The 15,900-nt window shown below is 43.8% G+C and overlaps 1 protein-coding gene across 3 annotated transcripts in view; it reads left to right on the forward strand.

Annotated features, from left to right (window-relative positions):
* Window positions 1–470: 470 nt before the first annotated feature.
* Kif13b (kinesin family member 13B) overlaps window positions 471–15,900 on the forward strand; it is a 158,466-nt gene continuing 143,036 nt past the window's right edge. For 2 of the 3 annotated variants that reach the window (XM_021654289.2, XM_060391317.1), the window contains exons 1-2: window positions 476–606; window positions 15,762–15,855. In XM_021654289.2, coding sequence (XP_021509964.2) covers window positions 552–606; window positions 15,762–15,855 — 149 coding nt within the window. In that variant the 5' untranslated portion in view covers window positions 476–551. Of the gene's footprint in view, window positions 607–15,761; window positions 15,856–15,900 lie in introns of all 3 variants that reach the window. The other variant, XM_060391318.1, reaches the window with a different exon arrangement.

A 15,900-nucleotide genomic window follows, 5' to 3' on the forward strand; every position in this document is an offset into this window, starting at 1 on the left:
ACCAGGCTGCGCTCGAACTCACAGCCATCTGCCTACTTCTGCTTCCCGAGTGCTGGGGTTAAAGGCGTGCACCACCACGCCCGGCTGGCTTTCTATTTCTTAATAAACTATCTTTACTTTTATTATCTCAAAAAAATAATAAAAGGAAGACTGGGAGTATAACTCAAGGGTAGAACGCTTGCCTAACAAGCATAAAGCCCTAATCTTAATGTCCAGACACACTCCCTACCTCCCCCCCAAAAAAGGAGGAAGAAGTAAAGAAAGAAAGAGAAGGAAAGGAAGGGAGAGGAAAGTGCAGGAATAGCGGGACAGTTACAAAAACGGAGACAGATGACTACAAGTTCCAGAGAGCGACGCGCGAATTTTCCCGCCAGCGCCTTGGCCCGCCTTGCGGGAACTACAAATCCCGGCATGCCCCGGGGAGCACCGGTCCTCGCCCCTCGTTGGTCCCGCCCCCTTACCCCACAACCCCCGCCCGCCGGGTTGGCCTCAAGAGTTTGTCCGGTGGCCGCAGGAGACGGAGGTGCCACGAGAACCCCGGCGGCGGCACGATGGGCGACTCCAAAGTGAAAGTGGCAGTGCGGGTCCGGCCAATGAACCGACGAGGTGAGAGCTTGTCCCAGGCCGGGGGCGACAGGTGCCTGTGGTGGTACAACCTCGGCGTCCCGGGGGGTCCCGGCGGGCTCCCTTCACCGCGCGTGCGCCTTCGACGGCGCGGTCGGGCCCTCGGCCCTCCGCCCCGCCAGCTGTCACGGCGCTCGCCAGGCCTCGGGCAGCTCTGGCCTCGCAGCCCGCCTGTGCGCGTAACTCTTAGGGCGGGCAGCCCCACTTTTCGATTTTCCACGTTCCATCATTTGAACCTGCTGCACCTTGTGGCTGTTTGTGGAAAGGGAAGAACGTGCCTTCTTGGTTCCTTCTGGATTGTGATTGTGGAGAAGCTTCTTTTTTTTTTTTCTTTTGCTTGAAGTGATAGTCATCATCGCAACAATAAATAGTCTTGGTGCCAAGATTCTTGGGAAATTGTATCTTTCAGACACGCTCCGAAGTCCGTAGGGAGGGTAGAGAAAGTAGATAAACCCAGGACGCGTAAATCATCTTTCCAAGTTGGAAGGACTGAAGCCCAGTCCGAGTCCCGAGAGAGTGGCTGGTTTTTTCCCCCGTTGCGGCTTCACCAGAGGGTGACAGGTCAGGGTACTTTAAATGAGGCGATGTGTTTGAAAACGCTTCATAGACAACAAGTCTTGTTATTGAGGTTGCTGCTGCACCTCAGTATGAAATTGCAGTTAATTGATTTAGACTACTGACTAACACTAGAATTGCTTTTAAGCTTAGGAATCATTTCCTGAGGTTTCTTGTTTGTTTTGCTGTGTTCAGAATCAAGCGTGTAGGAAATAGTTTTTCTGTCTCCTTGTCTTTTGGTGTATAGATTCAGGTAAACAGCTTAAACATTTGACAAAGATTTCTCTGGTTGGTTGCTCAGTGGAAAGTTGGTTTCTCTTGTTTTCTTGGTGTTAGTTTGCCCACCTTAAGTCTATGAGGCAAGTTTTCCCCCTGAGACTTAACTTTTTAAACTCTCAGTTCATTGAGCGCTTGCATCCAGATTCTCACAAAACAAAGTAACTTAGAACTCTGAAAGTTTTCAAACACTTCCGTTTTTGAGTATTTAGACATCTTCATTAAAGTTCACTTCAAGCTTATTGTGATCACCGTGATTAAGAAAACAAACAAACAAAAAAAACACAAAAAAGTCCAGTGAAATCCCATCTATCTGGGTATGATTTGGAAAGGATGGGTTCAGCACATTCTTAAAATTTCCTTTTTGCAAAACACTTGGAAATGTCAGTGCTGAAGGAGGCCACTAGGCAGCCACTGCAGCAGGGTTTGGCGGATAGTTAGAGCCTGACTCTTTCTTGTTTTCTGTTACTGGGAGGAAGCTGCTCTCTTTACTCTGTTTGCTATGCTTGTAATGTTAATAATGCTTAGAGTTTTTAGACACGCATCGAATGATTTTAGCAGTACAATGCATGTTAGCTGTTCCTTGTATTGAACATTGTCTTCCTTCCGCTCTTCTTCCGTTTTTTTTTTTTTTTTTTGTTGTTGTTGTTGTTGTTTTTGTTTTGACACTGGCTCTCTACAGAACCCTGGTTGTTCTGGATGGAGCTCACAGAAATCTGCCTGCCTCTGCCCAGATCCCCAGTGCTGGGATTAAAGGATTAAAGGTCAGCACCTGACCTTTCTTTCTTTTTTAAACACAGGTGCTAAGGTTCTGAACCCTGGTTCTCACTTGTGTTTTAGCCAATGAGCCATCTCCCCACTCATTCATTTCGAGGCAGTCTCCTTACGTAGACCAGGGTGGCCTGGAACTGGAGGCCATCCTCCTGCCTCAGCCTTCTGAGTGCATTGCAGAGGTGCACCAACACTCCTGGCTGAACTCACTTTAAGATGAATGTTCACAGCTTGGCTTCATTGCCCGGTGACTGTCCCCTAGTCTATTTGCTTACTCTGTCTTCTGTTTTTTAATATGCGCTGGAACTTGCCTTGCCAGTGCTCGTCACCGATAACTTTTTCATCCGCAGGTTACTATATAAAAGAGGGGAATTTTAAAGCCTGTGATTTCTAAGTTGGCATCTTGAATTCCTATGAAAAGGCAGTGAGAAAATTGAGCTCCTTTTTTCTAAGTTTGGAAAGGATCCTCTTCAGACATTACTTCTGGGAAAAGTAGTGTTTTAAGTGATAGCATATGGCTGTCAAGTACTTGGATGTAGTCCTGGGTGCTCCTGACTTACATACATGTGTGCAGGAAGCCTCCTGAGCATTGCTGTGAAGACAGGTTGAGAATGGGTCCCTGGGATGTACTTCTCATCATAGGCTTTGTTGTTTGGATGTTGTTGGTGTCTTTTGAGGGAAGTCTGAAGGTTTCCAGAACCCTTTGGTGTAGGGTTCAGTTCTTTGTGTGACTCAATGGCCGACTGTGTTTAGGAGCTTGAGCTTTTCTGCTCAGCTGTCCGTGGGTTTGGGAAACTTTAGTTGAACATCAAGCAGTAGTCCCTCATTTAATAATAACTAGAGTTGTAATGGCTGATTTGTCAAGATAAAGAAAGGAGGTGTATGTGTCTCAGTGTCTGTAATCTCAGCACTGGGTGGAGGCAGGAGGCTCTCAGTTTGAGGTGAGTCTGGGTGGCAGACATAATAAATTTGCTTTATTTAAAAAAGCAAAAAATGAGGCTGTGTGTGGTAGCGCATGTCTTTAATCCCAGCACTCAGGAGGCAGGCAGAGGCAGGTGGATCTCTGTAAATTTGAGGCTAGCCTGGTCTACAAAGAGAGTTCCGGGACAGCCAGGGCTACACAGAGAAACTCTGCCTTAAAAAACAACCAACCAACCACCAACCAAACAAACAAACAAAAAACACCCAAAAAATTCCCTATATTCATCTCTGCTAACCAACTAATCTTTCTTCCTCCTGGCTTCTATTTTTCATCTTTTTTTCCTTTGGTAATATTGGAGACTTAATCCGGGCCCTGCATATACTAGTATCTCCATTCTGGTGTTATGCTCCCATGTTTGTGTAATCTTACTGTTCCAGCTTTTAGTCATCTGAAATGGGAAGCTAAACTGCTAAAGGAAAGTCTTTTTTTTTTTTTTTTTTTTTTTTTGGTATTGCCTTGGGTCTCAGGTGGCTCAGGGTGGCCTCAGACTTGCTGGTAGCTGAGGCTCTCCTTGAACCCCTGATCCTTTTGCCTCTACCTCCTCAGTGCTGGGATTACAATCTTGTTCTATCATGCTCAGCCTTTGTCAATTCTTTTAGACTGTACAACTCAGCAGATAAGTTTTACATCCTTCTACATACTGCACAGAAGAACTTTTCATATCTTATTTATCAGTTGAATCACTAAATAATCTGAAAGGTCTCTATTTTGGTTTTATGTGCATGGGTTTTTTCCTCCTGCATGTGTGTATATGCAACACTTGCTTACGGTATCCAGAGAGGCCAGAAGAGGGTATTGGGTCCCCTGGAACTGGAGTTATAGGTGTTGTGAGTTGCCATGTGGGGTCTGGGAACCGAACCATGAGTTCATCTAGTGCTTGTAGCCATTAAACCATCTCCTTGGCCTCTCTGAATATTTTCTAAGCGTAATTTTTATTATTAAATTGGGGATACTCTCCTTTTCAGGAATTTGAGATTTCACATAGTTGGGAGTTTAAAAAAATAGCTAATAGGTAAATGAATATTGACTGCCTGCCAGGTTTCCAGCTCATGCTAGATTGTATGGGAGCTTCAGTCAACGAGCTGCCAATTTTAAAACACATGAAAGAAGAGCCAGGCAAAGAAATACATTATGAAGTGTTTGGGAAATACCTTTGCTTAGGGAATGGAACAGAAAATTATGCTAGAAATTGAGTGAGAGGGGGTTATCTCAGGTGTTCCTGAGAATGTATGATAGATCTATTTCAGAAGGTACTTCCAGTGAATTTAAAGTTTGCATTCTGCGGTGTTTAAAGGTAAAACACAAAAGTAAGAAATGATGTCTAGAAGAGTCAGCACTTCCGTAAGTCCTGGTCTTAGTGGAGAAGTGGAGGGACCATGACGTAGGCATTGAAAGCTATGCCAGCCAAGACAGACATGCTATGGGGAGAACAGAACTTGAACTCCGGTGTGTGGCTAAGAAGGGATCTGTTGGTGTGGCTATTGCTGAATAGAAATCATATCGTGCAAGGGGTCAGGGCTAGAAAGAAGCTGGGAAAAGAAATGGATTGCTCTTGTGGAGAGGATTTTGCCAAAGACCTTGTTTATGTTGCCAAGTGTTGTCTGTGTCTTCAGGTGTGCTGTATGGTTTCTGTATGAGGAAATGACTGTCAGGTGAGGAGAGAAGATGAAAAGATAAACAGGTATAGCCGACTGCTACTCATTAAGTGCCAGGTGAGTGACAGGGACACATAGGAATTTAGAGGAGTGAAAGACCTCTGCATGCCTGGTGATTAGGGAAGACTTCACTGATCTCGGTTACAAAACATTCCCTGCAGGAGGCCTATGATTTCCCTGGGTGGGAGGGGAAGGCCTTGGTTCTCTGAGGAGGAAGTATGGTCTGGGAATCTGAGCACAGAGGAAAGAACGAGCAAGGCTTGTTTAGGCAGCAGAGACAAGATTGGCCAGTTCCAAAGGAGGATTCTGCAGGGTTGATTGGAGGAGGGGATGCGGAGGGTTGGGAGAAGTGTGGGACCCCTGCTGACAGGTAGGCCACAAGTCAGCTTACATGTCTGGTTTGGAGCTCCCTTTAGAATTCTAGAACTTCATGTGGCCACGGACTTGAAGGAGAAAGATTGTTGGATTGCTGGACAAAGTCAGAAGACTAGACAGATGACTGATTCCTTGCCATAGCTGGGTAGGTTTAAAACCTACTTGCAAGAAATGAAACAGGTGAACAAGAAGTCAGAGGAGGCTGGCCACACTCAAGTAGCCTTGATTCAAAAGACATGGGGAAACTTCAGAAATGGGAAACTTAGAAGGCCCTGCTCAACAGGGAAGAGATAGGAGGAGGTCCCTAGGAAGTGAGAGGCAAGCAAGGTGGTTTTGACCTTGGGGCTGGCCACAGGGAGTGTTTGGATTTTTCAGAAAGATGCCTGACAAATGTGGAGCCATGGGTGGCTGAGGCTGGAAATTTCTGAGTGTTTGCTGAAACAGAAGGTACTTGTTTGCCGGCATCTGGTTGATGTGCCAGTGTCCAATGAGACACTCCAGCCATTACAACATTGTTCCTGTCATCAGGCCAGGGACTGAAGCTTGGGTTTGTATACAGAGGACCTGAGCCCTTTGCTGAAGGTGCATGCTTGTAACATACAACTTTGTTACAACCTGTGTTACCATTTCCCTGTCACCACCATAAAACTGTGACTAATGCCTCACTTTCCCACTTCTTCAGTTCTGAATGTGGGAGAAGCCACTGACAAAGCTATTACTTAAGGAGATGAATGGAGGCATTTATTGAGTGGAAGCAGATTTATTGATCTCTGTTCGCTGATGGCAGGACATGTTCTCTGCAAAACTTGGCAGAGATGAGCAGTGCCTTATGGGAGAAATGTATGAAGATCTGTGACTGCACGGTGCCCGGCTTTCATTCATGCAAGCTAGAGGTAGCTCTAGAGAATGGTATTCATTAACCTGTATAGTTCAAGTATTGATCAAAGAAAAACTATAATAACTTTTTTCTGTTTTTCTTCTGGAATGCTGGGGCTTGTACCCAGAGCATGTACATATGTGGAGAGCAAGGTGCACATTGTGGAAGTTGACTCTCTCCATCCACTGTGTAGGTCCTGGAGCTCAAACTCAGGCTGTCAGGTTTGGCAGAAAGCACCTTTCCTGACTGAGCCATCCTGCTGGCCCTCTGATAGTGATTTTCCAAAGACTGTGCCATTCAGTAGCTGTGCTGAGTTCTTGTTTGTTGCTGGGGCTCGAACCCAGGGCCTTTCATGTTGTGTGTGGCTTTATTATTAGCCCAGTCCCTGGGCTTTCTGTTCATGAGAGACAGAGTTTACTTGTGTGTGTGTGTGTGTGTGTGTGTGTGTGTGTGTGTGTAGCCCATTAAGCAGCCCAGGCTGACTGCAAACTTGCCATTTTCCTGCTTCAGCTTCCTTAGTTAGTGCTGGCATGCACCACCATCTGGTGCAGTTCTAGTTTTGTTGTTTGGTTGGTATTTTTAAGACAGAAAATTAGTATGTAGCCCTTGCTGTTGTGGTATTTATGTTGACTAGACCTTGAGCTCACAGAGATCTGACTGCCTTTGCCTCCCATCTGATGGGATTAAGTGCATCACCATACCCGGTCCACTGCTAGGTTTTAAAAAACACACAGTTTTACTGTATTTTTCAAACTGAACTTTTAAATGTCTTTGTAGAATTTCTTTATATTGCAGTTTCAGATAAGGGGATTTGCCTTGTAGGATAATCAAACTAGTATGTTGGGGGCTTGCTATCAAAGCCTGTGCTTTTACTGGGCCTCACAGGAACTAGGCTGATCTGAAGACAGAGGGTGCACAGAGGAACCTGGCAGTTCTGAGAGGCATGCTGTCTTTCTTCCCTTTGCATAGGGTGTCACTGTATAGCCCAGGCTGGCCTCAAGCTCGTTATGTCAGTCATGCTGGCCTCAAACTTAACAGTCCTGTACCTGAGCCTGAGTATCCTCAGTGATGAGAGTACATACAGGCACAAGTCACGATCGCTGACCAAAGCAGCATAGGTAACATGTGGTGGCACAGGCCACTTCATGATCAGGCCACAGATGCATATGCAGTGAGTTATGTTGTAGAACAGTAGGGCTTGAGTCTGAGAATGCACTGTCAGCAGTACTGGCTGGTCTTCTTGCCTCCAAGCCCCGTAGTGGTGATGTGGAGGGAGTAAATGAATGCTACAAATGAAGTGAGTTCAGGTAGTATTCATCTGAGGAACACTGAGCCTACGGAATCCACCTCAGGTCTGCTTTAGATGACTGGGTACATGCTAGTGGCTGTAGCCAAGAAGTGCAGGAGAGACAGGTTTTAGGGGGGAGATGATGAGCTCTGCTCCGAGTCATTAGCCAGCTTGTGTCAATGGTAATATGCTAGGTACTATATCTGCACCTGTGAGTTAGCTGTTGCAGGTGCCGGGAAGAAACTCAGTGCTTGCCCGTAGCTAGATAGACAAAGGCAGCCATGTAAGAGAGTCTCAAACTCAGGGACTGAGGAACTGTAGAGACCTGGAGTCATTACTGTAGAAGAGAGAATTTATGTTAGGGCCTGTGTGAAGGAGCAGGTCACAGAGGTCAAGAGGAACTATGGAGAATGAGGTGGTGCTAATGCTGTGTAGGATCAGGGAAACAAAATGTATCATAGAAGAATTGGCCTGCAGTCAGATGTCACAGGAGTGGCTAGTGGCTTTGGCTTCATAGCGTTGATGATAATTTTCAGAATAAGATCACATAACTAGATGGATGATTTGGTGATGGGGTGGGTGTGGCAGTATGCCAAGGAGTAAGTGGGCATGACGGTATTGAGACTGTGTGTCTGCGTGCATGTTCTGTCAGCTCCTCAGGGACAGGAAGGCAAGAGAGTAGTGTCTAGAGGGCCAGGCAGCTAGCATTAGGACTTTCCAGACTTCTTAAAGCCTGGGAGATGTTTGGGCCAGGTAGACACAGAGGGAAAGCTTTGAAATGTGGGAGGAAGAGGATGATTCCTTAATGGAAAGGTCCCAGAGAGCTTCATTTTCTTGGGAAGATTAAAATGTGATAAGATTGAAAGGGAAAAGAGTTGGGCGAGCTCAGTCAGAGAGGGTGTGTAGAAATGTGCTTGAAGAGGGTTGTGGATGTAGCTCTGTTGGTAGAATGCTTACTTGGCATGCGTGGAGCCTGGCTTCCACCCTCACCACCATAAAGTGGGTGTGGTGGTGTACACCTGTGGTCCCTATGGGAGGAGTTCAGGGTCATCCTTGGCAGTCACCTGGAACACAATAAATCCTGTCTGAAAGGAAACATAAAGCATTTGAAAGACTCCAGCAATATTTTATATCTATTGAGAGTGGTAGGGTTAGGGACTTTGTAAGTTTCCTCCTCTTCCCTTCTTCTTCCCTTCTTCCTTCTTATCTTGCCCAGGCCGGCCTTAGCCTCCTGAATAGTTGGGACTGCAGGTGTGCCACGATGCCTGCCTCTTCTTCCTTCTCTTAAAAAATTAGGTAAGTTTTTGTACCAAAATTGTGCCCTTCAGTGTCTTAGGACACTCAGAGCTGTGCGGCCATCACCTCTTTTCAGCCCAGAACAGTTGCTTCATTCAAGCAGCAGTCACTACCCGTCCCCTCATCCCTTTTTACCTCTGTAGCTTTACCTGTATCCCAGCACTCAGGGAGGCAGAGGCAGGCAGATCTCCGTGAGTGTGAGGCCAGCCTGGTCTACAAAGCAAGTCCAGGACAGCCAAGGCTACACAGAGACACTGTGTCTCAAAAAACACAAAAACCAAAAACCAAAAAAATCCCAACAAAACAAAACAAAACAAAAAAAGGAGTCATACAACGTGGAGCAGGCTTTTTCCATTTGGATTAATGAATTTAGGGCTTATCTGTGCTGTATAGCATGAATCAAAACTCCATTCTTTTTATGACTGAATAGTATTTGATTGTTCCTTGTTTTGTTTATTCATTGACCAATTGATAGGCTTTTGGCTTATTCCCACCTTCTGGCTATTATGAGCCAAACTGCTATAAACATTCAGTATAAGTTTAATTCCCCCCCCCCGTTTTTTTTTTTTTTTTCTCTTTGAGATGGAGGTTCACTGTTTAGGGCTATCTTGCCTGGAACTAACTTTGTAGACCAGTCCGTCCTTGAACTTAACAGAGTTCTGCCTGCCTCCGCTTCTAGAATGCTGGGATTAAAGGTGTGCGCCTCTACATCTCTCTCTTCAGGTGCTGACATCACAGGCTGTGCCACCTGCCCCGTTTGTGTATATTCATTTATTTTGTTTATGCATGGGTGTAGGAGTGGAGTTGCTCTGGCATATGCGAGTTCTAACTTTAGAGAAGCTTTTGAACTATATTGTAAAGTACCTAAATCATTTCACATCCCTGCATCAATGCATGGAGGCTCCAGCTTCTTCGCAGCAATGCTCACATGTGCTCTGTGTACTTTCTTTGGCAGGGCCAAAGCATTGACCCCAGGCCTTCAACTGCTGTGCTGGTGCTCTGTTATTGATCTCTTCTTGTAGCCCTGTCTTAGAGGGTTTTCATTACACATTTCCAAATCCTGAGGTTTATTTGTTTGCTTTTGAGTGTGTACATTTTTTTTTTTGGGCCACATAAAATTATTGTTACTTTTCACACTATCGCCTCTTTCCCTTAATCCATATCACCATTTCTTCAATGTTCACCCATAGTAGAACTCAATTACATTGTCATCACTCAGTTGAGTAGATTTTGATATTCACTAATTTATAAAGGTAAAGATTACTTCTGATATGTATTTATGTCTTACACATGGAAGGCCATTTGCTTTTTATAGGGGAGAAATGTGTGTCAGAGGACAACTTGTAGGAATCAGTTCTCTCCACCGTCTCCTCCTGGAGATCAAAAACTAAGGTCATCAGGCTAGGCGGCAGGTACCTTTATCCTCTGAGCCATCTTGCTGGCTCCAGTTTCCTTTTTACTTACATGGTATTACCAGATCCCTACCTCCAACCTGGAACATTAGACCACAATAAGAAGGGCCCAGAAACCTGTAAGTAAAAAGTATAAGCTGCTTCCATAAGCAGAGTAGATAAATGAAGGGTTGGTCTTGCAACATCAGTGACTTGAAAACAGGACCACACATTACCTGCAGACTTTAAAAATAAAACGTCTCATAAATAATTCATTATCTTTCTTTAAAAATGAACCCTAGTTGTGTTGAAGAGTCACTTAGGGCTGGATTTTTTAGTGACATGAGTGTTAAGAAGGAGGGTCTCTGTGTCTGATTGTGGACAATCTGGTTTGGAAATTAGAACGGCAGATTACCAAATGGGCACCTCTGATATTTTACTTACAAGTGAATGATCCATTTCTACAAATAGAACATGAGTTACATAAGGGGAGTGTCCCAGGCCCTGCCCATATTTTAATATGAAGTCATTGGGGTCCAAGCCATGGCTGATTTGTACATTGAAGAAAGACTTGTTTCAAATGATTGCTCACGCTTACAGGGTGACTAATACACTGCCTGAATAAGCAGAGGTTGTCAGCTGTTGATATTATGAATAATTTGATGTGGAAAGGCATCCTACTTGGGAATACTGGCCTACAATAGTTTCGGGGCCTTTAATGCTAATACAGTACATTACCGCCACCCCCCCCCCCCCCGCAAAGACATAAGGGTATATCAAAGCACTTATGGTCCTGAGGTTTATAAAGCTTGCTTAGTGATAGTACAAACTTATCAGATGTAGTGTTTAAATCACATTATGGATAAACATGTTCATGTTACTTATTGTAATAATGACGACTATTTGGTAATGTTTTAACCTTTTTAAGTGTATTGGTCCTAGGCATTAAGGACATTTCACATTGAGTTGCCATCACCACCATCCATAAGCAGAGCTTTTCACTGTAGAATCCGGTGTGGTGTTGGATAACTAATCCCACCACTGTGGAGGTAGAGGCTAGAGGATTGGTACAAGTTTTTTGACCAGCTTGAGCTACCGTGTAAGACCCTCCCTCAGCCCTCCCCAACCCCCTCAAAAAAAAAAAAAAAAAGAAAGAAAAAGAAAAAAGAGAAAGAAAAAACCCCTGAAAATGTGTAACTTTTAACTGCTTGACCTGTCCACCCGGCTGGCCCTGACACCCACTGTTCTTCTTTCCATCTCTGTGACTCTGACCCTGGCCTCTTTTAAGTGTTATCTTACAGTACTTTTCCTTTTGTGACTGCTTCGGTTCACTTAACATAGTGACCTCAAGGCTCATCCCTGAAGTGGTGTGGTGTTGCACATCGCACATCTGTGATTCCAGGACTCAGGAATGGCGACAGGAGGATCAGGAGTTCAAGGACAGCCTCAGCTATGTATACAGAGTGTAAGGCTATATAAGTGTGTTAGTGTATGCATGTATGTGTATATACATGCTGTCTATCCAGTCCTTTAGTAATGGAGTCTTGGGTTTCTTATACTTCTGGAGAATAAAATAATGCTCTGAATGAACTCTGTAGCTTTATTTTCACAGAGATGGTACACAGCCACTGCCCCTACTATGTTATATACACACATGTGTATGTCATGTTGTGCACAAGTGGAGGATGGAGGATGTAAGTGTCTTCTTCAGTCACTCTTCACCTTATTTTTTGAGTCTCTCACTGAACTCAGAGCTTGCTATTTAGTTGCAGACATGCTAAACTTTTTAGGTGGGTGTTGGCTGAGTAAAGTGCTTTCACCCATTAAGCCATGTCTCCAGTCTCTAAAATGCTTTTTTGGATAGTCATCCTTTTTTGGATAGTCAAGCTTTCCAGACCTCAGTGCTTGTTTGGGTGTGTGTCCTAGGTTGTAAGGCCTGACACATTCTAAACCCTCCATGAAAAGCCTCTCTTAATATCTGTTCAACAGTTGACAGAATTGGGGTGGGAATTTTATTTGGTAAATACTGGGCTATGGGTGTGACATCTCACTCTGGTAATCCTAACATTCCAGAGGCACGAAACAGGAGGATGGCTTTGTGTTTCAGTCTGGGCTACAGGGTAAAATGCCATCTCAAGAAAACTACTCCCCACAACAAAAAATAAATGTGTAAGCAAAAAGCCCCGAGCTAATAAAAAAGTACAGATAGCTGTTCATGTGTTAAAGGTTGCCTTTGAGGGGCATGTAGTGGTATTTATAAATGTCGATGCCTTTAGGATAAAATGAATTTATGTTTGATGTTTTAATTACTAAGTGATACTTGGTGATAGTTTTCAGCTTCTTAATCATACCATCTAGTGCTTCCAAATTATTGATGTCCTACATGGTGTCTCTGTGTGTGTGTGTGTGTGTGTGTGTATGTGTGTGTGTATGCATGTGCTGCAGAGAGAGAAGCTATTAGAGAGTGGGGCTTGCTAGGAATGTAGGCACACACGACCGAGCACATGGCAAACTGAGGTAAGAGGATCATGAGATTGATTCCAGCCTAGGCGAAAGCAATGCCCTATCTGAAAAAAAAGTGGGGTGGAGCGAGCGGCAAGCAGGGCAGAAGCATTCAGGTGTGGATGTTGAAGGAAAATGTTTAGATTCCTTGAATCTTCTCCCAATTCAAGATAATTTGGTTGTACATTCCTAGGGAAAACCCCGTTTTGCAGGTAGGCTGGAGGCATTCTTAGCAAACTCAAAGCTATACTGACTTTGTGGTGGGTGGTGAGATTGTAAGTTCTGAGTCAGGGTTTCCGGAGCTTTATGGGTGTGCTTGTGCAATAAAGATCTCTGTGAGGGGCCAGCTAATGCAGTGTGGTTAGACACCACTTGGCAAGCCTATTAGCAAATCTCCATGGGTGTACAAGCTCGAGCTCAACCCACAGAAGCTAGGAAGTGTTTGAAAAGTTGCTCCCCAGTGCCTGGTCTTTCTTGCCTCCTTTCTAGTATTGTCTAGAGCTGGTTGGAGCACAAAGCATTGGAAGTAGACTTCAAAGCTAACTGGCCACCATAGAACAAAACCTCCCTTTTTGGAATTAGTCTTTTCACATCTAGGTAATATTAAAGAAATTTGAATAGTTGATATGTGAAAATTAACTTAGGACTAGCAAAGGAGGAACTCTTATTTTGCATTTGTTATATAAGTAAAATTAGTAAAAACTTGGCTTCTCTGACATGGAAATACTTTGTCACAAATGTGACATAGACATTTGGCCAAGGTTATTTGGGAAATACAACTGAGTCCACAGGCACAGCCCCTTTCCTGAGAGCTTATCTTTTGGCAGTAAGGAGCAAGTCAGGCTGAAGCAGTTTTATTCTTTGAGTCAGGCAAATAGAAGAATATAAAAATGAGAGTGCATAAACACGAGGCAGACTATTATTTTTACGAAATTTCCATCAAGACAATGTAGCCAACTTTGGGTTTGTAATTAGCTCAGCTGTACACTCACAAACCAATTTTGTTGCCCTCAGAAGAAATCTAAACCTGTAGTAGGCGTTCCTTTGCACCAGACAGCCATCATCTATTCTTTGTTTGCACAGTTCTCCACTTGGGTGTTTAGATTAAGTGGAGTCTCATACTATGTGATTCTTTGTGAGTGTTTATTAAAAATTTTTGAATTGTTGTTGTGTGTATATATGATGTGTGTGTGCAGGTGTGTGCATGTCATAGCGTATGTGTGGAGGTCAGACTGGTTCTCTCCTTCCACCTTTACATGGATAACAGGGGTGGAACCTAGGTTGCAGGCTTTCACTGCATGCCTTTGTCTATTGAACTACCTCATTGGCCTTTGACCATCTTTTTTAGCTCAGTGTAAACCTTAGCCAAGTAGTGGCTTGTATCAGTAGTTCAGTCATTTTATTTTATTGCTTATAAGTTTATTATTTAAAACTTTCTGTTGTGTGTACTAACCTGCGCATGTGGGAATCAGGGGACAGCTTTGTGGAGTTGATTCTTTCCTTCCACTGTGGGCTGTTCCAAGGGTGGAATGCAGGTCATCGGCTTGCCCATCAAGCCCTTTTCCTGCTGAGCCACCTCACCAGCCCCATTCATTTTAATTATTGAATAACGTTCCATTCTGTGGCGATTCACATTATCTGTGTTTTGCTTGATGTTGGGGTTGTTTCTTTTATCCTTTATGCAGAATACACTTCCCTGTACATTTTGTCTAGTTATTCTTGTGTGGACGCAGGTTTCTGTTTCTCTTGGACCTGTATTTAGAAGTAGAGTTCACCCTGCTTAGCCCTTGTAGCAACTATTGAACCGTTTTCCCAAGTGACTACTCTACTTCCATGCTAGTCAGGTGCCTTCTGCATATCCCTGCCAACCTTTGTTTTTGTCTGGTTGATTACTGTTCTCTAAGTGGGTGTGAGGGGCATACTGTGGTTTGCTTTGCCTTTCTGTGGTGTCTAGTGATGCTGCATGCCTTCCTGCGTTCACTGGGCATTTTTGTATCTGTTTTGAGAGGTGTGTATTCTCATACTTTGCCCATTTGAAAATTGGAGTATTCATCATTTTTATTGTTGAAGTGTAAGACTTTTTTTGTTTGGTGTTTCAGACAATATTTCTAGCCTAGGCTGGTCTCCACATCCCTATACATCTGAGAGTCATCTTGACCTCCTGATCCTTCCTAAATACTGGATGGATTACAGGCCTGCACCTCCATGCTAAGAGTTTTCTGTATATTCTTACGCAGGTCCCTTAGTTTATAGATGCCATTACTCCCCCCCCCCCCCCGGTTTTCTGTGTGGTCTTTTCTCTGTGTCCCCTAGTTGGGACCCCTGTCCATGTTGCTGAGGATCTAGGGATTTGGCTTCCTGAGCTTTCACCACTGAGCTATAGCCCCAGTCCCTGCTGTGAACCTTGTGCTTGGGGAGTTGTTGCTGTCTTCGCAGTGTGAGGATTTCTGCTTGAGAACACAGAATGTCTTTCCATTTATTTAAGTCTTTAACTCTTTTCAACTGTGTTTTGGAGTTTTCAGTATATAAACACTGAATTTCTTTCTTTTTTTCTTTTCTTTTTTTTTTTTTTTTTTTTAAGATAGGGTTTCTCTGTGTAGGCCTGGCTGTCCTGGACTTGCTTTGTAGACCAGGTTGGCATTGAACTCACAGAGATCCATGAATTTCTCTTTAATTTATTCCTAATTTAAAATTTTTGATGCTATTATAAGTACATTTTTTAAAAAATATTTTTATATTTCCATTGCTGCTGTATAGACACACAACAGATGCTTCTGTGTTTAAAAGTATTTTATGTGTACACACACACATAGTTTGGTCTTATTTTAGTGGGTCTCACAGGACTTGAGGTGAAACCATCTGCAAATAGAGAATTCGTATCTGCCTTCCCTGTCTGGATGTCTGTATTAGTTTTTCTTGCCTGACTGCCCTGACTAGAATGTCTAGTGCACTGTTGAGTAAAATTTGAGCAGTAAACATCCTTGTTCTGGTTGGAGGCTAAGTTGTCTAGTCCCTCACCGTCAAGTATGAGGCTAGCTTTATTAGACTGAGAAAGTTCCCTTCTGTTCTTAGTATATGGCTCACAGAACACTGGGATTTCTGTTTAATACTCCCCCCCAGTTACAGATTTCTTAAGCATGATAGCTTTTCTTTTCTTTTTTTTCTGCAGAAATTGACTTACATACCAAATGTGTGGTGGATGTCGATGCAAACAAAGTTATTCTGAATCCTGTAAACACAAATCTTTCCAAAGGAGATGCCCGGTAAGTTATGAAACAATATCATGTTCACTGAAATCATCAGTGGCT

This window comes from Meriones unguiculatus, chromosome 9 (genome assembly GCF_030254825.1).
Source record: "Meriones unguiculatus strain TT.TT164.6M chromosome 9, Bangor_MerUng_6.1, whole genome shotgun sequence".
Taxonomy (NCBI): Eukaryota; Metazoa; Chordata; class Mammalia; order Rodentia; family Muridae; genus Meriones; species Meriones unguiculatus.